This window comes from Scyliorhinus torazame, chromosome 1 (genome assembly GCF_047496885.1).
Source record: "Scyliorhinus torazame isolate Kashiwa2021f chromosome 1, sScyTor2.1, whole genome shotgun sequence".
Lineage (NCBI taxonomy): Eukaryota > Metazoa > Chordata > Chondrichthyes > Carcharhiniformes > Scyliorhinidae > Scyliorhinus > Scyliorhinus torazame.
In genome coordinates, this window is record NC_092707.1 from 362,018,552 (window position 1) to 362,044,493 (window position 25,942).

At 49.3% G+C, this 25,942-nt stretch overlaps 1 protein-coding gene across 1 annotated transcript in view; it reads right to left on the bottom strand.

Annotated features, from left to right (window-relative positions):
* The window catches only part of abcg8 (ATP-binding cassette, sub-family G (WHITE), member 8), a 74,540-nt gene that overhangs the window by 30,658 nt on the left and 17,940 nt on the right, over positions 1-25,942 (bottom strand). Inside the window, exons 6-7 of the mRNA XM_072511008.1 lie at positions 25,028-25,297; positions 1,034-1,199 (exon numbers count right to left, since the gene is read on the bottom strand). Of these exons, the coding sequence (XP_072367109.1) occupies positions 1,034-1,199; positions 25,028-25,297 (436 nt within the window). The remainder of the gene's footprint in view (positions 1-1,033; positions 1,200-25,027; positions 25,298-25,942) is intronic.

Below are 25,942 nucleotides of genomic sequence, written 5' to 3' on the forward strand. Positions count from 1 at the left end.
AGTTGCCCGTAATTAATGTAAATGAGTTCAACTACTAAACCCTTTTGTTGTAAGCTTAAAGAAGCATAAAGAATAATTTCTTCACACTTAAAATTATTGATTTATGCAATAATGTAGTGCATAATGTATTAAATATTAACTCAACCAAGCCAACCAAAAGTAATTGGATAATTTCCTCATCGAACAAAACATGGAGCTACTAAGTCAGAAGAAGGCGAGTGAATGCTCAGGTTTATTCTTGGAAAATCTTAACGATTTGATAAAATGAAATGTCTTTCATTTCATCCACCATTCTTATATTCTTTGCAATAAAATATTATGATATTTGTAATATGCATTTTTACATAATATGTCTTTATATTGCACCACCCCTTCGATCTTTAACATTGCCTGAGACTGTCGATAACATGAATTCGCCATGTTTATATTGTATGTTACCGTGGGGCAGCACGGTACCACAGTGGTTAGCACAGTTGCTTCACAGCTCCAGGGTCCAAGGTTCGATTCCCGGCTTGGGTCACTGTCTATGTGGAGTCTGCACGTTCTCCCCGTGTGTGCGTGGGTTTCCTCCGGGTGCTCCGGTTTCCTCCCACAGTCCAAAGATGTGCAGGTTAGGTGGATTGGCCATTCTAAATTGCCCTTAGCGTCCAAAAAGGTTAGGTGGGGTTCCTGGGTTACGGGGATAGGGCGGAGACGTAAGTAGGGTGCTCTTTCCAAGGGCCGGTGCAGACTCGATGGACTGAATGGCCTCCTTCTGCACTGTAAATTCTATGATTCTATGTGAGATTTTACAGAACTGGAGTAACAGACAAATGCAAGCCTCTGTCTGCCTATGCAGTTGGTTCAGTTAATATGTTTCGGTTCACTGGGCCTTTTCAACTAGAATCTCTTAATGGGATTATTCCATTCAATGTTCAGGATGAACAACCGACTATGGCGTATTAGAAGATCTACAATAATAAATAAGAATACAAAATGTTGCTGTCAATAATAAATTTGATGGCAGTATCAAAGCTTCATTACATAGTGGTACCTTGTAGTGCTGCTCATATTTGGGCAGGAATTGCAGACATTAGGCTTCCAAGTGTAATCGTCAGTGTCTTTGACATGTTCCCAAAATATGGAAGCAAGTGTATTTGCTTTGTCCTGTGTACAGTCTTCCTGCTCTTTGGAACGCCGGTCAATACTGGTTAGGTCAACTGTAAGAGTCAACAAGATTATTTTGAGAGTCACCAATTACAGTTCAAAACACTGTCAACAATTGAAAGCAGAAGTCAAACCCAAATTGCAAAAAGACACTGGCCCAATGTTCATTGCTATTAGAGAGCAAGTTGGACAGCAATTTCCAGCAACTGCACTTGTGTAGTTAAATGTGGAAATCAGAGGGCAGCACGATGGCGCAGTGGGTTAGCCCTTTGCCTCACTGCGCCGAGGTCCCAGGTTCGATCCCGGCTCTGGGTCACTGTTCCGTGTGGAGTTTGCACATTCTCCCCGTGTTTGCGTGGGTTTCACCCCCACAACCCAAAGATGTGCAGGATAGGTGGATTGGCCACGCTAAATTGCCCCTTAATTGGAAAAATTGAATTGGGTACACAAAATTTTTTTTTTTAAATTGTGGAAATCAGGCAGTGTTGACTGTGTTGCCTTGCTCCTCCAGAAACTTCACTAGAAGTTTTGGCATTGAAGTACGTGCAGTTGGGTTATTTCATGAGAGATACCCAATTTTCATGGCAGATAAAAGTTATTGGATTTGCTTATTCCAGTCTAAATGAAATTTTAACAATGGGCGGGATTCACCGACCCCCCGCCGGGCCAGAGAATCGCCGGGGGGCAGCGTGAATCCCGCCCCGCCGCCCTGGCGGCGGCTGCCGGATTCTCTGGCGCCAATTTTTCAGCAGGGGCGGGAATCACGCCGCGCCCTTCGGGGGCCGCCCGTTTTCGGTGGGTCCCGCGGGCGTATATTACACCCGGTCCGTACCAGCTGGACTTGGCTCTGCGGGCGGCCTGCGGAGTCCTTGGGGGGTGGCGTATCTGGCCCCGGGGGGGGGGCCCTCACGGTGAACTGGCCCACGATCGGGGCCCACTGATCCGCAGGCGGGCCTGTGCCGTGGGGGCACTCTTTCCCTCAGCGCCGGCGGTGTAACGGTCCGCCATGGCCGGCGTGGAGAAGAACCCCCCCAGCGCGTGCGCTGGGATGACGGCAGCACACGCTGGCATTCCCGCACATGCGCCAACTCGCCCCGGCCGGCGGAGGCCCTTCGGCGCCGGCTGGCGCAGCTCAAACCCCACCGGTGCCTGCCTAGCCCCTGAAGGTGCGGAGGATTCCGCACCTTCTGGGTGGCCCGATGCCGGAGCGTTTCACGCCACTCCTCAGCGCCGGTACGGCCCGCGTCGCCGGTTAGGGGAGAATCCCACCCGAAATGTTAATTCCTGGGGAGGCGGGATTTTCCTACCCTGCGCCGCGTCGGAGAATCGGTGCCATTGGTGCCAGCGTGGCTGGTGTGCCGCCGGTCGCGGGCCGCTCGACGCGGCCGGCCCGCCGATTCTCCGGCCCGGATGGGCCAAGTGAAAAGAGCCGTAGGGCAGCACGGTGGCGCAGTGGGTTAGCACTGCAGCCTCATGGCGCCGAGGTCCCAGGTTCGATCCCGGCTCTGGGTCACTGTCCATGTGGAGTTTGCACATTCTCCCCGTGTCTGCGTAGGTTTCGCCCCACAACCCAAAGATGTGCAGGCTAGGTGGATCGGCCACGCTAAATTGCCCCTTAATTGGGAAAAAATAATTGGGAACTCTAAATTTATTTTTAAAAATAAAAGAGCCGAGTCCTGCCAGCGCCGTTCTAACCTACTCTGGGCCGGCGGGACCTCGGCGTGTAAGGGTCGGGTAGCGGTCTTTATGATGGGAGGGGGTGCCGACCCCGGGGGGTCCTCCAAAGTGGCCTGGCCCACGATCGGGGCCCACCGATCGGCGGGCCAGCCTCTGTGGCTGGGGCCTCCTTTTTACGCGCCGGCCACTGTCCTGCGCCATGTTGCGTCGGGGCCGGCGCGTTGAAGGAGGCCACTGCGCATGCGGTGGCATCGGTGCCACTGTGCATGTCTTTGCTGGCACCGGCTCAACTGCGCATGCGCAGATCCCGCGGCGCAAAGTTCACGCCGGGATCTGCAGCTGGAGCGGCACAAACCACTCCAGCGCTGTGCTGATGCCCTGTAGGGGCCAGAATTAGTCATGGGAGCGGCCCGTTCACGCCGTTTATGACGGCGTGTACACTCTGCCGCGGGATGGGAGAATCCCGCCCCTGATTACTGCCAAACAACTTATCTGATCCTGAAAATTAAAATTTTGTTCATGTGCAACCCCAGTTCTTCAGATTTTAATTATTGTGGGAGATATTAAAAAGTACAACTTCCTTTATTTTTTCTATCTATTTGTTTTATTACTCTCTCTTAATCTCATCATTCTTTCCCTCTCATTTCTCTAAATGATTTAACTATTCAAATTCACACTTCCTGGAGTAATTTCCTATTTAATTGGTTAAAGTGATATGCAGTTGCTTGCCCTATTAACACAGAGCCCAGATCTCCCGTGGAGGGTGCTGTGCTATTTTAGATTTTTAATTACCACAAATCGAGGGCAATATCCCAAAGAAAAGCAATGGGCAAGTTCAAGTGTAGCAAGTAGCTCACCTCTTTGCTACTGACTACAAACTCTGGGCTGATATTACATTGTTACATTCTGGTTAGGGGTGATTAACATTTTAAAAGAAATTCAAATAACTTGTTTTGCCCAGTTGTTGTTGTTAGCATTTCTTCACACCCGCATACTGTTTTTTTACCCTTTGGTGAATGGTAGGGAATTGGTGGAAGGATTTCTGAGCTGATTATCAGTCCATTGAACCACGTTGAACACTCCTTCCGTGGCCAACATGTCCTGGCAGTGAATTCGAACCCGGAGCTTCTGGTCCAGCGGTTGGGGTGTTACCACTGTGCCACAAGGCCTCTATTTTACCCACAAGACTTCATTTTATTTAAACGTATAAAACATACACTATTAAGTTAACAATATGGTTTACAACCATTTAAGTTATGCACTCAGGTATACTTCCCACTTCCCCTAAGAATTCTCTTATAATAATAATCGCTTATTGTCACAAGTAGGCTTCAATGAAGTTACTGTGAATAGCCCCTAGTCGCCATATTCCGGTGCCTGTTCGGGGAGGCCAGTACGGGAATGGAACCCGCGCTGCTAGCATCGTTCGTTCTGCATTACAAACCAGCTGTTTACCCCACTGTGCTAAACCAGCCCATCAATCGTAAAGTTATTAACTTCCTGAGGGGCCACACATCGTTGTACAATGTTGTATGTGCCTGCATGAAATGCAAAGGTGTCCAACAGAGCAAAGGTTAACATGGGACTGGAGAATATCACAACTTAGAGTATGATGTTCAAGTCACATGCCAAATAGGCTGAGAGAACATTCTCGAAGCAACCTGCGTGGAGATAGCAGCACCATTCATGACACTAACTGGGATCTGTACATAGTTGATTAACAATAAATGGTTTATGTTTAAACATACCAGTCTCAAGGTCTCATCACTGAGATATCAAATGAACCCATAACTCAACATAGCGATCAGCGGCGGGTACATAACATGGTGCTCAGCGGGGGTAGGTGACATGAAAGATGGCATTTTAAATGATAAACCCAGAACAGAATCCCAAGACATGAAAGACTAGATGGAGCTGAAGCCAGGCCAGAGAGACTTGCATCCAAGAAGAAAAGTTGAAGAAGCTTCTGTGGGCCCCTGTGATTAGGCACCCTGTGACCCATAGAACAGCAACCTTGCTGAAGACCCTCCATTGCCCTCAAAATGACACCTCTCCCCTTGCCAGGCCTTGCTTGATTGACACTGGTGAGCACCAAAATCCACTTAGCTGCAAACTGGGCTTGCTCCGTCGTGGTCTGTCTGGTGCCGGCTGAAATCACAGCATTGGCACGACACCCTATGGCACTGCTGGGACTGAAGATCTGCTAGTTCTCCAGACATCTTGCTTTAGAGGGGCAAAAGCGACAACTACAAGCAGTTGCCTAAACAACTATAAAGTTGAGTTTTGGCTTCTAGGGCTGGCAGAGGTGGGCTTGTCCCCAACTTTCCAGCCGTTGGGTTGTGCGACCTCCTCCCAGTATAGTCAGAGGTATCAAAGTTAAGATGTAATGGTGCACTTTCACAGACTTCATTAGGAGCACAAAAGGATTTATTAAGAAGAAGAACTGCACAGCAGTACAGCAGCCAAATGGCTACACCTAGTCCCCTACATGTCTCCCGCCTAAGAGAGGGCTCCACCCCCTGGGGTGATTATCCATGCTGAGTCCCAATTGGTCACCCAAACCAGGTGACCCTTACTCTGCTGTGTTGTCCTTAAAGGGAAATCACCACATGAGGAAACCCCAAGAGTGACAGATGTAACTGTAAATTTGCTTAAACAAATAGAGCTGTATTATTATTAAATGGCATACACATCAAAATAAGTACTACTTTTACATGTTAATAATGTGTGATTTGACTACTGCCGTAACAAGGATAATGATAGGGGACCTTGAATGAAGATTGACAAACGAATAGAATAGCTTTAAAAATTGACAACTGTCTAAAGACAGGAGGCCCCTAATTGCTGATTAATGGTTTAGATCGTGACAACAGGTTTTTGAATGATAACATGACAAGTTAACTAATGATAGGAGGTTCTACAATGTTGATTAACGATTTTACAATAACATGATGTCAATAATTGCTGACTAAGGGTTTGAAGAAAAATGGAATCTCTGCAAATGTTGATTGATAGATTAGATAATGAAGGGTATTCCATAAATACTGATTCACATGGCAAGAGTTATTTGGCTGTAGACTGTTCAACATGGAAGCTCCCTTCTCTAAGAGTGATCTGAATTATAAGATACCAGTTTAGAATGCTTTAAATATAAATCAATTGTGCTGCACTTGGGGGGGGTCAAAGAGCAATGTTCATGAACAGCAGTGTCATGTAATAAATATCTCATGAGTGAGGCAGTTAACTCACGTGAGTCATAATTAGTTGATAGTCTAAAAAGAAGAGATACTTATTTTGTCACGCATCAATATTTCCATTGGAATTGAAAATCTTTTTGTTTCCTTTCCCCTCCAGTATTGTCCCGTCTTTTCTTGAGGGAGCTGGATTGTGCATCAATATGGTTCCGCAAGTGTCAATAGCTGTCCAGGATTAAGTGTAACATTCTTCATGTGCGGGCTCTTGATGGGGAATGGTCTTCAATGGAGCAGGAGTCACAGAGTGGGTGAGTAAATATTAACCTGATCATATGGCAGACATGACATCGTGTAATGGAAAACAAAAATGAAACAATATTTAGAGGGCATTAGGGGCCTGATTCACCATACACCCTACACACTTTTTTTAAACCTGTGAATGAGTGGACAGGTGTGGGAAATATTCAGGGAACCTTCCCACCAGTTCCCCAATAGTTGACACCATTTCTGATATTTTCCATTGAGACTGAAGTTGAATACATCTCCTCAAACGTAGGCAGTTGTATGCAAGTTGCAGGTTAGTTGGGCAGTACGGTAGCACAGTGGTTAGCACTGTGGCTTCACAGCATCAGGGTCCCAGGTTCGATTCCTGGCTTGGGTCACTGTCTGTGCGGAGTTTGCACATTCTCCCAGTGTCTGCGTGGGTTCCCTCCAGATGCTCCAGTTTCCGCCCACAAGTCCCAAAAGACGTGCTGTTAAGTAATTTGGACATTCTGAATTCTCCCTCCCTGTACCTGAACAGGCACCGGAGTGTGGCAACTGGGGGATATTCACAGTAACTTCATTCTTTTCCTTTAGCCTGTAACGGCAGCAGGAGCAACGGCCATTTTCCTTCTCCCCCTCCCAAAAGAGAGGAATCAGCTGAACACAAAAACACCAATACTCAGCGTAGTCTGATCCTGAGGGAGTTGCCAAGGTGAGAATGAAAACACAATCTCCAGAGGGAAACACAACATAAAAGAAAACCTACGGTTGAGCAGCACTTTTTGGGACTTCTGGTGGTTGCCATGGTGTGAGTGGTCGCACATGTGGCGGTGTTTTGGGGCCTTTTCCCCGATTAACGGGTGGACGTTTTGATGGAAAAAGGTGCAGGCGTGGTGGAGGAAGAGTTTATTCCACCGGTGGAAGGATTCGTGGACGAGAAGTGGTTTTAGTCGAAAGGAGCAGTTGGAGCGAGAAGCTGTACCTGGGACAGAGAGGACGATGGCAGAGGGTAAGGGACTGGCCCTACGATCTCAGTGGTCGAAGGAGCAGCTGGTAGACTTCTTTAATGAGAAATTCACCCAGCAGAGGAAGGAGTCTCTGGAGGACGTGGCGAGGACGGTGGATCTGCTTAAGGCGGGGACCGACCGCGTGGAGGTGAGGTTGGAGTCTCAAAGCCAGGCGATCCAGAAGGTGGAGGAGACGGTGGGGGAGCATGAGGAACAGCTTGCTTCGTAGACGGCCGAGATGGGGGTGATGCGAGATACCCAGAAGCGGCATCAGGAGAAGGTGGAGGATCTGGAGAACCACTCCTGGAGACAGAACCTGAGGATTGTGGGGTTGCCAGAGGGCATTGAGGGAGTGGACACTGGCTCGTATGTAGACAAGATGTTGGAGATGCTGCTGGGAGAGGGGGTCTTCGAAAAGCCCCTGGAGGTGGACCGGGCGCACAGGGCACTGATGAGAAAGCTGCAGGGTAACGAGCTGCCGAGGGCGATAGTGCTGCGGTTGCATCGGTTTCTTGATAAGGAACGGATCCTGTGCCAGGCAGACGAGACGATATACCTGGGAGGCAGCGACCTTTGAGTACCAGGAACTGGGTTCGGAGCTGGCCAAGAGGAGGGAGGGCTTTAACAGAGTGAAGGCTGCCCTCTTTAAGAAGGGGGTGAAGTTTGGGATGTTATACCTGGCCTGTCTCTGGGTGAGCAGCACTTTTAGGTTTTGGTATTACAGCAATTTGCATAATGCTACCTCTAAGCAGCCTTTCTGGAGGCCCATAATAAGCTAGCGAAAAATCCACTATCTAAAGGACTCACTTGAATTGCTGGACAGATAATTGTTAGAGCATGTCTCATTTAACAGAGCAGACCTTTAGCTTGGCGGTAGCAATCTTTGAGTCGGGAGGCACAGGGTTCAAACATGCTCTCAATTTAGAGTTAGCATCTGCAAGAGCCAGAGGCGGACTTATAATGAAACTCACCATGCCTACGCACAGGGCCCCGACAAATGGGGTGCCCCGTGTCGGCCAGTGTCTATGGGCACCATCAGGGCCTGATAGCTCTGCATTTGCCGATAGGCTCAACAAATACAACAAATGAAGGTGACGAGGTGGCACAGTGGTTAGCACTGCTGCCTCATAGTACCAGAGACCTGGGTTCAATTCCACCCTTGGGTGACTTTGTGGAGTTTTCATGTTCTCCCTGTGTTTGTGTGGATTTCCTCCCACAGTTCCAACATGTGCAGGTTAGGTGGATTGGCCATGCTCTCCTTTAACAGAGTGAAGGCTGCCCTCTTTAAGAAGGGAGTGAAGTTCGGGAAGCTGTACCTGGCTCACCTCTGGGTGTGCAGGCCGAGGGAGGGGGAGCAAAAAAGCCTGCCCCTTCAGAAAATTCATATTCATTAAAATCAAGAAAGATCAGTCAATACGAACCAACACTATCAGCTGCATGTTCATCAATGCAACCCTTTTCTGTTTCTGTAGCGCCTGTCATCTGTAGGTGTTCGTAGGGAGACATGCATCCTGTTAATCACCCCGTGGACCCGGGGAATCCTGGTGATCATGGCGAACCCCGCTACCCGGGCATCCTGGTGGACTCGGTCTACATTGAAATGGATGTATTGAGCCGCCTGGGAATATAGGGCCTCCATGATGGCACGGATACACCGAGGTCTGTGAGATCCCGGACAGGTCCCCACTCGGCGCCTGGAAGGACCCCGTGGCGTAAACGTTCAGGGCAGTCATCACCTTGACGGCCACCAGAAGCGGATGTCCTTCCCCATGTCCCCGCGATGCCGGGTGTGCCATCACCTGGCAGATATGTCACACCGTCTCTCTGCTCAGCCGAAGTCTTCGATGTCATGCCCGGTCCGGTAGGTCCTCAAATAACAGGCGATGCCGGTACACAAAAGGCCTCATGCGGCACCTCCTCCATCTCAGCCTGTTGGGCAGCCGGCTCTCCATTCTGGGTGACTGCCACCTGTCCCTCTGTAGCACACTCCGCTCCTGCCCGCTCTGATGTGTTGGGTACTCTGCAACACAGACGAACCAACACGGTTGCGAATGGTACAACTCAGCTTTATTACTGACATTTATTTACAGTGGTAAACTGGTTACTGAGGTTCGATCATAACCCTAGAATCTGTGGACCTATTCCTAATACTCTCTTGTAGTGCCACTCAGCACATGGTGGATGTCTGAGTGGCTTGCTATGAGCTCTATGCCCTGAGCTGTCTCCTGCTGGAATGCTCAGGAAGTGTCGTGTTCCCTGTTTTGTACTGTGTATGCTCTTGCCTGTGATTGGCTGTGGTGTTGTGTGTGTGTTGATTGGTCCGTTGATCTGTCCATCAGTATGTATGTACGTTTGTGCTATGATGTTTACCTGAATATCATGACATCCCCCCTTTTTTACAAGAACATGTGCCTATGTGGTTATAAATAGAGATGTGTACTGAGTGCAGCTAAATGTGTGTGTGTGCAATATCTACAGCATGTACATGGGGCTAAACTATATACAAGGGGCGATGTTGGGTGCGACATAACAACGAGGTTGTACCATAAACAAAGAACGGGGAAATGTTGAACGACAAAACAAACTCCTGTAACGACAAGGAAGAACAGAAACATATTAACACAGTGGTATTATGAGTTCAATGTACAAACAGGCTCATAGGTCCAGTCTAGTAGGTGGGCGACGAATTCGGGCTGACCGCCTCAAGGGTGGGTCTGGATCCACCGGCTGAGGAATGGGCCTGGCCACGGGCGACGATGGAAGGGGCATGGTGGCAGGAAGCTCCACAAAGTCGATATCAGGTACAACAGGAGGGCGCGGTGTCGGTGTAAGTTCCTGTAGCGAGCGTGGAAGTAGGCGAAGAGCCCGGCGATTTCGCCTACGAATGGATCCATCAGGCATGCGAACCAGGAACGAGCAGGGAGCCACGCATTGGAGAACTTCGTCAGGTGCTGACCAGCCACCTTCTGGTAGGTGGATGCGGACATCGTCTCCAGGCGCCAGGCCGGGAAGATCAGTTGCCCGTGTGTCATATGCCCTCTTCTGGCGAACGCGCTGCTGTTGCATTCTGTGTAGTACCGGAGCATGGTTGGTTGTGGGTACCAGAATGGATGGCACAGTGGTCCTGAGGGCGCGACCCATCAACAGCTGGGCTGGTGAGAGGCCAGTGGCTAGAGGGGCCGAGCGCTAGGCCAGCAGAGCTAGGCAGAAATCCGATCAGCAGCAGCAGCCTTGCAGAGGAGCCGCTTGGCAATGTGAACGCCCTTTTCCGCCTTTCCATTGGACTGGGGATGCAGAGGGCTGGACGTCACGTGTCTGAAGCCATACGAAGCAGCAAAGGACAACCATTCCTGGCTGGCAAAACAGGGCCCATTGTCCGCCATGACAGTAATCGGAATGCCGTGGCGAGCGAAGGTGTCTTTGCAGCACCTTATGACAGCGGACGATGTCAAATCGTGCAGGCGTATGACCTCTGGATAGTTGGAAAAGTAATCAATGATGATTACATAGTCCCTGCCAAGCGCATGAAAAAGGACCACACCCACCTTTGCCCAGGGGGACGTCACCAGCTCATGGGGCTGAAGCGTCTCAGGAGGTTGCGCCGGTTGAAACCTTTGGCAGGTGGGGCAGTTGAGCACCATATTGGCAATGTCATCACTGATGCCCGGCCAGTATACCGCCTCTCGGGCCCTCCATCTGCACTTCTCGACCCCCAGATGGCCTTTGTGTAGTTGGTCGAGGACCAGCTTGTGCATGCTGTGCGGAATCACAATCCGGTCCAGCTTCAGAAGGACACCATCAATGACGGCCAAGTCGTCTCGGACATTGTAGAACTGCGGGCACTTTGAGCCACCGTCCCATCATGTGGCGCATCACCCGTTGTAGAAGGGGGTCAGCCGCAGTCTCCCGGCGAATACGGGCCAGATTGGTGTCGTCAGCTGGCAGATTTGCCGATGTGAAGGCCACCTGCGCTTCGACCTGACAGACGAACCCCTCCGAATCGAGTGGTGTGCTCACTGCTCTAGATAGGGCATCCGCAATGATAAGGTCCTTTCCCGGGGTGTAGACCAGTTGGAAGTCATACCTCCTGAGTTTAAGTAGGATGTGCTGGAGGCGAGGGGTCATCTCGTTCAGGTCCTTATTTATGATGCTGACCAGGGGGCGATGGTCAGTCTCAACGGTAAACTGGGGGAGACCATACACATAGTCATGGAACTTGTCTATTCCGGTTAGCAAGCCCAGGCATTCCTTTTCGATCTGCGCGTAGCGCTGTTCTGTGGGGGTCATGGCCCGCGAGGCATAGGCGACCGGGGCCCATGACGCAGTGTCATCCCGCTGTAGGAGTACCGCCCCAATGCCGAACTGGCTGGCATCAGTCGAAATTTTACTGTCACGGGATGTGTCGAAAAACGCCAATACCGGGGCTCTGGTGAGCTTAATTCTGAGCTCCTCCCATTCCTTCTGGTGTGTGGGCAGCCACTGGAACTCTGTGGACTTCTTGACGAGGTGGCGAAGAGCCGTTGTGTGGGAGGCAAGGTTGGGAATGAACTTCCCCAGGAAGTTGACCATGCCTAGGAAGCGTGGCACTGCTTTCTTGTCTGCCGGCTGCGGCATGGCTGTGATGGCGCTCACCTTGTCTGCATCCGAACGGACCCCGACCGGGAAATATGGTCCCCCAGGAACTTCAGCTCGGTTTGGCCGAAAGAACATTTGGCTCGGTTGAGGCGCAGGCCATTTTCCCGTATGCGCGCAAAGACGCGCTGGAGACGATTGATGTGCTCCTGTGGTGTGGTGGACCAGATGATGACGTCGTCCACGTAGACGCGCACCCCTTCGATGCCCTCTATCATCTGCTCCATGATCCTGTGAAAGACCTTGGATGCCGAGATGAGGCCAAATGGCATTCTGTTATAGCAGAACCTGCCGATAGGGGTGTTGAAAGTGCACAGCAAACCCTTCGAGGCATCCAGTTTTGTGAAGATTTTAGCCGGGGCCATTTCGCTCGTGATCTCTTCCCGTTTGGGTATGGGGTAGTGTTCCCTCATTATGTTGTTGTTGAGGTCTTTTGGATCAATGCAGATCCGGAGCTCGCCAGAGGACTTCTTAACACACACCATGGAGCTGACCCATGGCGTGGGCTCCGTGACCCGGGATAGCACCCCTTGGTCCTGGAGATCCTGCAGCTGCTGCTTGAGGCGGTCTTTGAGTGGCGCTGGGACCCTGCGAGGTGCGTGAATGACCGGGGCGGCGTCCGGTTTGAGCCGAATTCTGTAGGTATAGGGCAGTGTTCCCATGCCCTTGAATGCCTCCTGGTTGTGGGCGAGGAGCGATTGGAGCTGTGCCCTGAATTCTGCATCCGGGAAGTCAGATGTGCCTTCTGGAGACATTGCGTGGACTCGTTGCACGAGGTGGAGAACCTTGTCTACGTGGAGCGCCTAGCAGGGAGTCCTTTGATGATCCGACTATTTCGAATGAGAGTGTGGCCGTGTGTGTGTTATGTGTCACCTGGAGCTGGCAGGATCCCATAGCCGGGATAACGTTCCCATTGTAGTCGACCATCTTGCAACAGGGTGGCCGAATTGGTGGTCTGACCTTCATGGCGTAGAAGGCTGACCATGCTATGAGGTTGGCGGAGGCGCCAGTGTCCAGACGGAATGTTATTGGTGATCGGTTGACCGTTAGGGTGGCACACCGTTCATCACCCGGATTGACAGTGTTCATTTGCACCAGCTGGTGGGTCCTGGCTGGAGACATCCGGTTCCCATCAATGACCGCAACACGGAAGGCGTCCCGGTCGTCTGTGTCACTGGTCTGGATATCGTCTCGGCACAACTCGTAGTAAGGAGGCTGAATGGTCCACACGTCCCTGCGAGGTTGTCGGAATTGGGGAACATTGGCAGGTTGAACTGCTCGACAGCAGGCAGCGTAGTCGCCCATCTTGCCACAGCGGAGGCATTGTCGGTTTCTTGCAGGACATTGCCGCTTTAAATGTGCGACTCCGCAGTTGCCGCACGTCGTGACGTCATGGCGTTCGTTGCGCTACCGCGCATGCGCAGTTCGGTCTTGTGTCGAGCGCGCCTGCGCACCACGTTCCTCAGTGTTGACGTCATTTTTGGTGCGCACAAACGCAGGAGGCCTCGAAAAGCGCGCGAAATGGCCGCCCTCGTCCGGGCCGGGGGCCGGGAGGAACTCGATCACCTGGACCCGTTCGGCCTCGTAGGACGCCTGCCTCGCCGATCCGGCCGCGTAGGACCCCTGCCGCGCCGATTCGGCCGCCTGAAATTGGGAGTAGCGGCTAGTCCCGTTTTCATGCAGGACACAGGTTTCGATTGCGGAGGCTAGGGTGAGGCCTTTAATTTTTAAGAGCTGCTGGCGTAGGGTGCCCGAGGCGACCCCAAAAACGATCTGGTCCCGAATCATGGAATCGGAGGTGGTGCCGTAATCGCAGGACTGCGCGAGGATACGGAGATGCGTAAGGAATGACTGAAAGGGCTCATCCTTACCCTGCAGGCGCTGCTGGAAGAGATACCTCTCGAAACTCTCGTTGACCTCGACGTTGAAGTGTTGGTCGAGTTTGAGAAGGGCCGTCTTGTACTTGGTCTTGTCCTCACCTTCCGCGAACACCAGGGAGTTGTAGACATGGATGGCGTGTTGACCAGCCGTGGTGAGGAGGATGGCGATCTTTCTGGTGTCCGAAGCGCTCTCCTTTTCGTTGGCTTCCAGAAAGAGCTGGAAGCGCTGTTTGAACAGCTTCCAATTAACGCCGAGGTTTCCAGCGACTTGCAGCGGCTGCGGTGTGCTGACGGTGTCCATGGCGCAGGATGGCAGATTCCGGAGGATTTGTAGGTAGGTCCCACAGTTACTCCTGGTACTATGATGTGCTGGGTAATCTGCTGCACAGACGAACCAACACGGTTGCGAATGGTACAACTCAGTTTTATTACTAACATTTATTTACAGTGGTAAACTGGTTACTGAGGTTCGATCATAACCCTAGAATCTGTGGACCTATTCCTAATACTATCTTGTAGTGGCACTCAGCACATGGTGGATGTCTGAGTGGCTTGCTATGAGCTCTGTGCCCTGAGCTGTCTCCTGCTGGAAAGCTCAGGAAGTGTTGTGTTCCCTGTTTTGTACTGTGTATGCTCTTGGCTGTGGTGTTGTGTGTGTGTTGATTGGTCCGTTGATCTGTCCATCAGTATGTATGTATGTTTGTGCTATGATGTTTACCTGAATATTATGACACGCTCCTCTGCTGCACGCTCTACTGCTGCAGCTTCCCCTCCTCCTCGTACAGCTGCAGGGAACGCCCCAGGACTGCAGCGACTGGCAGGAAGGCCACCATTGCTGGTTGAATTCCAATATCTATTGTCTGAAGGGTGTGAAAGGCCAACATGTTAGCATGGTGCATATTCCTGTGCCCAACCAGGTCCACCGGGCTACATGGTGGCACCAGTTGGTGCTGTGGCTGGCACTGTGTGGGCCTCTGGCCCTGGCGCCTGTCCCTGATGCCAGGTGTACCATCAACTGGCACTGCCCTTGCCAGGGGTATGCACCGTAGCCCCTGGGGCCACTGTGGGTGTTGCCTTGGGTGGGTCATCGGTGGGGGGGGGGCGCTGTGGGGGCACCCATATGGCCGGTGTCACTCTGTAATGGCGGTCCATGCCTGGGCACCGTCCCAGTCCCGTGGAGGAGTCACCTCAGCCACTTGGCCTGTTAGCCCCACTCCAGCCAGCCCGGCAAGTGTCCAGCCCGGCAGCTGCAGTCGCTCCTCTCTGTGTCCTACCTCCTCTCTCTGCCTCATCAGGCACCATGCTGATTTCACGATTTTTGAAAGCACAAGTGAACTGTGCCGTCGGAAACTCGGCCCATCGGAGGAGGAGAATTGTGGAGGCTTTGGAGACTACTGGGTCGGTGTTTACTATATATGCATTCCAGTATGCATTGGCGCTGCTGTCGAGGCGATGGAGAATTGCGATTTTGCGCCCACCCCGATTTTGGGGTTGGAACCTATTCTCCGCCCAATCGCGTTTCGCGATTTTGACGTTGACAAAGGGAGAATCCTGCCCATCATTCGTCGATGGATACTCGAACTGAAGAAATGTTGGAAGAGATGTTGCTGATCATGAAACATAGAAAGCTCATATTAAAACTATGTGTGTATTCGTTCAAAGATGTAAATTATCTGGAAGAATTGATCCTGCGTTATCAGCTCAGTTTGAAAAGGAGTGTTCTTATTGGAGGAAAGTGCTGAGGCATGTTATTGCCATGTCAAACTGCTGTCTTCCTTGGGACTACCTTTAAGAGGACATGATGAGTCATCATTGTCAACTCGAAGAGGTAATTCTTTAGTCTGCCTTGAATACCTCAGCGAATTCAATGAGCGTCTCAAAGAGTATTTGAAAAGATAACAATACGTGGCTCAGGGAAGACCAACGTTTTAACACACAGAATCCACGATAACTTCATCACTATAATGGCAGTGTGTCTCAGAAACCTTCATTAATCAAGTAAAATATGGCAAATACTATTCCATTATAGTTGATTCAACACCAGGGGCAAATTTCTCCGGAAACGGCGCGATGTCTGCCGACTGGCGCCCAAAAATGCGCAACTCAGACGGGCAACGTGCCGCCCCAAAGGTGCGGAATGCTCCGCATCTTTGGGGGCCGAGCCCCAACCGGCCGGACGAATTTCCGCCCCGCCAGCTGGCGGAAAAGGCCTTTGGTGCCCCGCCAGCTGGCGCGGAAATTACATCTCCGGGCGGCGCATGCGCGGGAGTGTCAGCGGCCGCTGACGGCATTCCCGCACATGCGCAGTGGAGGGAGTCTCTTCTGCCTCTGCCATGGTGGAGACCGTGGCGGAGGCGGAAGGGAAAGAGTGCCCCACGGCACAGGCCCGCCCGTGGATCGGTGGACCCCAATTGCGGGCCAGGCCACCGTGGGGGCACCCCCCGGGGCCAGATCACCCCGCGCCCCCCCCAGGACCCCGGAGCCCGCCCGCGCCGCCCTGTCCCGCCGGTAAGGTAGGTGGTTTAATTTACGCCAGCGGGACAGGCATTTTAGCGGCGGGACTTCGGCCCATCCGGGCCGGAGAATCGAGCGGGGGGGCCCGCCAACCGGTGCGGCGTGATTCCCGCCCCCGCCAAATATCCGGTGCCGGAGACTTCGGCAACCAGCGGGGGCGGGATTCACGCCAGCCCCCGGCGATTTTCCGACCCGGCGGGGGGGTCGGAGAATCTCGCCCCAGATGTGAGACCAGTTAACATTAATTAATATGAAGATATGTGACCAGTGATGGTCAAGTTGTAGAGTAATTTCTTTGTTTTGTCCAGCTGTTTTGGAAATCATTGCAAATTTAGGTTTGGACATCAAAGATTGTCTTGGGCAGAGCTTCAATAATGCCGCAAATATGGCATAAAAATATTCAGGTCCATAAGCAAGACTGAACAATGCAAGCCCCTGTGCATTATGCATCCCATGTTCCACTCATTCCTTGAATTTAATCTGCAATTCTGCAGCTGAATCCTGTGGGGCAGCTGTACATGTTTTGGAGTTTGTTCAGAATGTGTATGCCATTTTTTCAGTTTCAATACATTGGTGGAATATGCTGCAATCACGCTTGGAACAGGCAAATGGAAAACATTTGATGGTTAAAACAATTTTTGACAACAGGTGGTCCACTCATGCAGATGCTGTTTTGGCTTTCAAAATCAACTTTGTTGATATAAAGGAATCCTTATAAGACATAGCTGCATCAAATTCAGAAAAACCACATGTGGAAGCTGAAGCAGAATCCTTCTCAGAAAAGTTTGAAAAGTATAACATTGGTGATGTTTCTGTTCGGTGGAACCATTTACTTCAAAGAATTAATGTCATCGGCAAATCCCTTCAAAATGTTGATACAACTTCATTGAATGCTGCACAATTATTAGCCTCAGTTGAAAGTTGTCATGTAAGTGTGAAATGGCTATAACTTGGTGGAAGCAGAGGCACTAACATTAGCACAAAATACAGGTCCTTCTGATGATGACGAAGATCATTGTTGAGACTGTCAATGTTATATGTGGTACAATAATGGTGCAATTGCAGAAGAAAACCATTGATTTATTTTGCGTGCTTTTCGACAAAAGTTTGGACAAGAATGACACTGCAGTAAGAAATTAAGTGAATTCTACAGGGAGGACATAGACACAAATTTTTTTTGAAGATGAAGTGAAACAATTCATTCATTTCATCGATAATGATGAGGTAACCTCACCAAATGTGGAGACCATCCGAAAATATTTTTAACTATACCTGCAACAAATGCTTCTCGTGAACATTCTTTTTCTGTATTGAAAAGGATAAAAAAATTATTTGCGAAGTATGATGAGTGAGGAACATTTGATAAGTTCAGCAATATTGATGATTAAAAGTGTGACTTTACAAGGTTTTACCTATGATGATGCAATTGATTATTTTGTGAAGAAAAAGTACAGAAAATAGCTAATTAAGTTGCCATGCCAACAAGGGATGAAGCACGGAAATCTTTGAAAATCTGTCCATCCTCCATATTCTCTTGTTTAAATCCTATTTTTCAAAATGGGCCATTGCTGGTCTGATATAATGGCTGCAGTGCGTCACAGGTTGATAGTTCTAATAAACATCGCTCTTAAGACTGACCTTCAGAAAATCTGTAGGACAAAGAATAGAATCCTACCAGACAGAGCCACTGATATTGGTCTTGGACTCTCTGGATACTCCACTCACATGATTTTACGACAATAACTTCTTTGATTTTGTGAGGCGAAGTAAGGAAGATAACTTTTGAAACTGAATGAGACTCTGAAATATACTGAATGGCAGCATATGCATCCTGTTGGTTGGAATATTTGCTCCTGCTCTGGATTGGCTCATTCTGTCCTGCACTGGCCTGTGACGCAGTCATATAATCAGCTGATTATTCCATCTCGTTACTCATCAGAAAGTTCTAAGTTTGCTTGTATCAAGACTCACACATCGCAAAATTGACCATCTTTACAGTCATTCTGGTAAGAGGTAAGCTTGGATTTCAATTCAGCAATTATTCATACAGGCGTGTTTTTACAAGTTAAAAGTACTAAAACAGTTAAGCGATGATCAGTTAGGGGTTGGGCCGGGGTGGGGCGTGGAACACAGGGTCTCGCTTTATGCCGATGACCTGCTCCTGTATATTTCCGACCTGTTAGGGGGGATGGGGGAAGATTATGTGGATCTTCGGGGAATTTGCCCAGTTTTCAGGGTATAAATTGAATATGGGGAAAAGTGAGATGTTCGCGATCCAGACGAGGGAGCAGGAGAGGAGACTGGGAGAGCTGCCGTTTAGAGTGGTGGGAGATATCTTCCACTATCTGGGAATCCAGGTGGCATGGGAATGGGAGGCACTACATAAGTTAAATCTGACCCGTCTAGTCGAGCAAATTAAGGAGGACTTTAGAAGGTGGGACATGCTCCCGCTGTCACTGGCGGGGAGGGTACAGACCATGAAAATGACGATCCTCCACAGATTTCTGTTCGTTTTACAGTGCCTCCCCATCTTTATCCCAAGGGCCTTTTTTAAAATGTTAAACAAGGTGATTTGGGTCTTTGTGTGGGCGGGTAAAATCCCGTGAGTGAAGAAAATGTTGCTGGACCGTAGTCGAGGGGAGGGTGGGTTGGCACTGCTGAACATTAGCAACTATTACTGGGCGGCAAATATAGCCATGATTAGGAAGTGGGTAGTGACGGGGGGGGGGGGGGGGGGGGGGGTGGTGGTTGGTGTGGGAGTGTGTGGAGGCGGCATCATGCAAGGGCACGAGTCTGGAAGCATTGATAATGGCACCTCTGCCATTCTCGCCAGCCCGGTACTTCACAAGCCCGGTGGTAGTGGCGGCCCTGAGAGTCTGGGGGCAGTGGAGGAAATATAGGAGAGTGGAGGAAGCATCGGTCTGGGCTCTGATTTGCAATAACCATCAGTTTGTACCGGGAAGGCTGGATAGGAGGTTTTGGAGATGGCAGAGAGCAGGGACTGACAGGATAGGGGAACTATTCATAGATGGGATTTAGAGAAGTTTGAACTGCCAGCAGGAATTGGATTCAGGTATCTGCAGGTACGGGATTTTTTGCGAAGGCACGTTGCGACCTTTCCGCTCCTACCACCACAGGGGATACAGGACAGGGTCGTTTCCAGAACGGGGGTGGGAGAGGGGAAGGTATCGGACATCTACAAAGAGCTTATGGAGTCGGAGGAAACTCAGATAGAGGAGCTAAAGGGCAAGTGGGAAGATGAGCCAGGGGGAGAGATAGAGGCGGGTCTGTGGGCCGATGCTTTGAGCAGAGTTAACACATCCTCACCATGTGCCATGGTTTAGCCTGATACAATTTAAGGTACTTCACCGGGCACACATGACGGTGGCCCAGATGAGCAAGTTTTTTGGGATTGAGGACAGGTGTGCAAGGTGTACAGGGGGGTGGGGGGGGGGGCAGCAAATCATGTCCATATGTTCTGGGCATGCCCGAGGCTTAGGGGATTCTGGCAGGGCTTTGCAGATGTCATTTCCATTGTCCACGTTACTAAAAACACAGGTGGTGCCGAGTCCAGAGGTGGCGCCCTTTGGACCTTTGGAGTGTTGGAAGATCCGGTAGTCCAGGGGGTGAGAGAGGCTAATGTCTTGGCCTTTGCCTCCTTGGTAACCTGGAGATGGATATTGCTAGCGTGGAGGGACTCGGAGCCCCCAAAATCAGAGACGTAGGTTAGCGACATGGCTAGGGTTCTCAGTCTTGAGAAAATAAAGTTTGCCCTAAGAGGGTCAACGCTAGGGTTCGTCCGGCGGTGGCAGCCGCCTATTTCTGTTAAGGGTAGGAGGGACGTGTTAGGGATGGAAATTATGTACGTACTAAGTTTATATTTGGATTCACTTTCTTTTCAGTTGTTGTTATTGTTATTATTATAAAATTACAAATACCTTAATAAAATGTTTTTAAAAAAACAGCAGTGTTCAGTTTGTGTATTTTTGTAGCTTGTGCCTTTTGTGGTGTGAGGATGGGTGGGGCCAGAAAGGGTGTGATGTCATTGGGAACATGGCACCATGGGGGGAGGGCAGAAATGAAGGTGAGAAACGGGCCCCACAAAGTGTAAGTTTGCCACTGGCAAGAGTTATCACATGCAGTGGGTGTGGATGCCCAAGCCCCATCATAGTCATAGTCATAGATCTAGCTGTGGGGACCCATGAAAACCCTCCTGCCTTATAGGACTTCACCACACCCACCTCCTTCCCCATCACACTCCTAAGATAGAATAATGATGGTTATGCCTGTGGAACAAGTGTCCATTTGCAGCTTGTCAAACCGTTAATCGGGTCATGATTTCTTTCACTACTTCAGACTATTCTCCAAGGCAAGAATGTAAAGACACAAAAACCACAATTTTGAGCACAAAGTTCATTGTTGCATTTCACCAATTTATATCTGTGACCGGCACGGATTTTTTTGATTTATTGATAATGCACATCATAACTAATGTCTCAGCCAATATTATGTATTCTTATATAGAGCTTCGAAGAATGAGAGGTGATCTCATTGAAGTCTACAAAATACTTAAAGGAATAGATAAGGCAGATGCACTAAATATGAAATGAAATGAAATGAAAATGAAATGAAGATCGCTTATTGTCACAAGTAGGCTTCAAATGAAGTTAGCGTGAAAAGCCCCTAGTCGCCACATTCAGTCTAGAACTTGGGGGCACAATTTCAAAATAAGGGAGATGTCACTTAGGACCGACATGAGGAGAAATATCTTTACACAGGGGGTTGCGAATCTTTGGAATTCTCTACCCCCGAGGGCTGTGGAAGCTCAGTCATTGAGTATGTTTAATGCAGAGATCAACAGATTTCTGAGTAACTACAATGTAAAGGCAATGGAGATCAGTGTGTAAAAGGAATTGAAGTATCCGATCAGCCATAACACAATATCAGACCAAGCTAGAGTCACAAGCTAGCGTTACAGACTCTTGTCAGTTGTGGCTCGGCCTAAACAACATAACGGGCTACAAAACGAAACCAAGCAGCATCTCCGGCAGCAGCGTACCCCTCCCCGATGAACTCAATGCATTCTATGCTCGGTTCGAGCAGGAAACTATCAATCCGCTGTTGACTGCCCCAGCAGCCCCGGGCACACCCATACCCCATCACAGCTTCCGAAGTCAGATCGACCTTCCTGAAAGTGAAGCCATTGAAAGCGACGGGTCCGGACGGAGTCCCTGGTCATGCACTCAGAGCCTGTACGGGCCAGCTGGCATATGTGTCCGCGGACACCTTCAACCTGTCCCTACTCTGTTCCGATGTCCCCACCTGTTTGAAGAAGTCCACCATCATACCGGTTCCAAAGAAGAACCAGGCAACGTGCCTCAATGACTACCGTCCGATGGCCCAGACATCGATCATAATGAAGTGCTTCGAGAGGTTGGTCATGAAGCACATCAACTCCATACTTCCAGGATGCCCAGATAGACTGCAATTCGCATACCGCCGCAACTGGTCCACAGCAAACGCCATCTCCCTGGCCCTACACTCATTCCTGGAGCATCTCGACAAGGACTCCTACATCAGACTTCTATTTATTGACTACAGCTCCACCTCAACATCATAATCCCAGCCAAGCTCATGTCAAAGCTCTAAAACCTAGGACTTGGCTCCTCACTCTGCAATTGGATCCTCTACTTTCTGACCCATGGACCACAATCAGTAAGAATAAACAGCAACACCTCCTCCACAATAGTCCTCATGGCAAAATTTGGTTCCAAGGGGAACATAGAACATAGAACATAGAACAATACAGCGCAGTACAGGCCCTTCGGCCCACGATGTTGCACCGAAACAAAAGCCATCCAACCTACACTATGCCATTATCATCCATATGTTTATCCAATAAACTTTTAAATGCCCTCAATGTTGGCGAGTTCACCACTGTAGCAGGTAGGGCATTCCACGGCCTCACTACTCTTTGCGTAAAGAACCTACCTCTGACCTCTGTCCTATATCTAGTACCCCTCAGTTTAAAGTTATGTCCCCTCGTGCCAGCCATATCCATCCGCGGGAGAAGGCTCTCACTGTCCACCCTATCCAACCCCCTGATCATTTTGTAAGGGGTGGAGATGGTTGACAGCTTCAAATTCCTAAGTGTGCGCATCACCAAACATTTGTCCTGGTCCACCCACGTCGACGCTACCACCAAGAAAGCACAACAGCGCCTATACATCCTTTGGAAACAAAGGAAATTCGGCATTTCCACACTGCCTCTTACCAACTTTTACAGATGCACCATAGAAAGCATCCTATCTGGCTGTATCACAGCCTGGTATGGCAACTGCTCGGCCCAAAACCACAAGAAACTTCAGAGAGTCGTGAACACAGCCCAGTCCATCACACAAACCTGCCTCCCATCCATTGATTCCATCTACACCTCCCGCTGCCTGGGGAAAGCGGGCAGCATAATCAAAGATCCCTACCACCTGGCTTACTCACTCTTCCAACTCCTTCCATCAGGCAGGAGATACAAAAGTCTGGGAACACACACTAACAGATTCAAAAGCAGCTTCTTCCCCGCTGTTAGCAGACTCCTCAACGACTCTCTTATGGGCTGACCTGATTAATACTACACTCCTGTATGCTTCATCCGATGCCGGTGTCTATGTATTTACATTGTGTACCTCGTGTTGCCCTATAACGTATTTTCTTTTCATTTACTAAATGATCTGTTTGAGCTGCACGCAGAAAAATACTTTTCACTGTACCTCAGCACGCGTGACAATAAGTAAATCCATCCATGATCATACTGAATGGCGGAGCAGGCTCAACGGGCTGAACACTCTCCTCCTGTTCCTATGGTCCTTTAGTATACTACCCGGGGCCAATCTTGAATGCTTCCATTCATTGTAAATAGGACAACAGCCGTTGAAAATAGCTCACCAATCACATACCACCTTTTCTTACAGATGTTCTGGTCTCTGCCATCTTGGGTAAGGTACAGAGGTGGGCAGCTGGAGCTTCTGCCTGATTCATTGGAAAGCCACTTGTAATATGTCATATGCCAACTCAATTGTTCAATGCAAGTAGAACCACAATTGTAATATTGAGTAACAAATGGACTCAGTGCGATCTGTGCCCATTTGCACCAATATTGAGCAGCCTAACCAGCATTCTATAAGTAAACCATTAACGAATGCTCAGGAAATGGCTGAAATTTGCCTCTGCAAGATCAGGAGGAGTGTACCTGCTTATCCTGGATCCATAAAGGTGGTAAAAGAACTCTGGCCTACTGCTGCTCTGTGCAAGGCCCTCTGATGCTAGTGCAGCCCCTCACCCTCACCCATTAAAGATCTGATAGTCTAGGAGCCAGCCCAATTCCTGCCAGGCCCAACCGATGAGCTGACTTTAAAAAAGGAACTATGATTAGTATGTAAATGAGGCTCTGGTGTCAAACTTTCTCCGGCCTTAATGCAGTAACAATGGGCAGGTGTAAGGTTGCCAAACCTCCAGCTGAGGCCTGGACATGGAGAAGATGTTTCCACTAGTAGGAGAGACTACAACCCAAGGGCATAGCCTCAGACTGAAGGGCTGATCTTTAAAACAGAGATGAGGGGGAATTTCTTCAGCCAGAGAGTGGTGGAACTGATTGCCACAGAAGACTGTGGAGGCCAAGTCACTGAATGTCTTTAAGACAGAGATCAATAGGTTCTTGATTAATAAGGGGATATGGGGTTATGGGGAGAAGGAAAGAGAATGGGGATGAGAAACATATCAGCCATGATCGAATGGTGGAACAGACTCAATGGGCCGAATGGCCTAATTCTGCTCCTATATCTTATGGAATTGAAGATGAATCTCCAGGACACTGCTGTGTGCAACCCTTGAGAAAAACCATTGGGACATTAAACAGGATTTTGTTTGTCATTTTCTTTGAACAATGCATAAAAGTATTGAAAATCGGGGGAAAAAAGGCTGCTTGACTGACAATCACGCATCTTGCAATTAGGTAATGAGCCTTTGTGCTTTCCAGTTGGTGGAGGAAGGCAGTGCGTCACAAGGATGGATGTGGTGCCGAACTAATGGCTGCAGCGTGGGGTAATTCATGTGAAGAAACCTCCAGGAAATCACAGCTGACGACGTCAGGCAGGTAGTAAGTTCACTGCACAACAATCACCCATTATGTCCCTCAAATTAAAATCAACTGCTTTATCTCAAAACACTATCATTTTTTTCTTCTGTGGAAAGTAAGAATTTGCCATAATAACTGATTATTTGTCGAGTAGTTAAGACTTATTTGGGCAGATATTTATTTAAACGATACCGAAGAACTGGTGACTACTGGAAGCGAGTTATACTGAAGTTCTGATTAGAACGTCACACCCTGAAATAATAGCCATCTTTCGATTTCAGATGTTGACTGAGCTGATGTCTTTTTTTCAGTGTCTTCTCTTTTAATTCCTACCACAAGCTCTGGCAGAATACACGTTCTTGTGGGACACTCAAGGTTATGGTTACAGACTATGTCATTAAGAGTAATTCTGGGAATGGTTCAGAAATACTAAATACCACAAAGAGACTTATTTTCCATCACAGTTAAAAGGCCAATGGTACAATTGAAAGCAAATGAAGCAGATCGCAACAAGACCAGAGTGACTCAAACTTATGTCTAGCATTAGCTCTGACATCCAATACTTTCAGTACGTCCAATACTCACCATAGAAATCGCAAGGATTGCAATATTTTGGACAAGGATATCCCAGTGAAGTAAAATATGGAATCATATCCTTAGCCGTTCCACAGTAGGTTGTAACTCCGGAGGAAAGCAGGACAACCAGATCGAACAAATGGAATATATCTGACCGTGGCTGATGGATTGACATTAGGATCAATCGATTTCCTCTTGCAAGTCTTGAGAGAGTCATCACCAAATTGTGTGCTGTAAAACTGTCAAGTCCAGAGGTGGGTTCATCTAATATTAAAATACCTGGAATCAAAAACATTTCCTTCATTTCATTATTGGCCAATTGTGACAGGTTAGTAAAGCAAAGTTTACTTAGTTGGGAGTCACTATGTTTCTTCTTTGAACTAAAACTTTCACAATAGTCTGCTTACCGCTGTATCTTTATTCATTGAGGGATGTCCCTCTTCACCTGCCATACCGGGACACCTGGAGCTGCTGAAGTCCCCGCCACCTGGATCATTATAGCTGCTCCCCCCCCCCTCTACCTGGATCATTACAGCTGCTTCCCCCCCCCCTCCACCTGGATCATTACAGCTGCTCCCCCCCCCCCTCCACCTGGGTCATTATAGCTGCTTCTCCCCCTCCACCTGGATCATTACAGCTGCTTCCCCCCCCCCCTCCACCTGGATCATTACAGCTGCTTACCCCCCTCCCCCTCCACCTGGATTACAGTTGCTTGCCCCACCCCACCCCTCCCTCCACCTGAAACATTAGAGCTGCTGCCCCCACCCACCTGGATCGTTAGAGATGTTGCATCCCCTGCTCCACCTGGATCGTTAGAGCTGCTGCCCCCCCTCCCCCTGGATTGTTAGAGCTCTAAATAAACGTGGTTTGTCATTTCATCCCCCCATGGGGAAGATGAGTTTAAACATTTTTTTGTTGTTGATT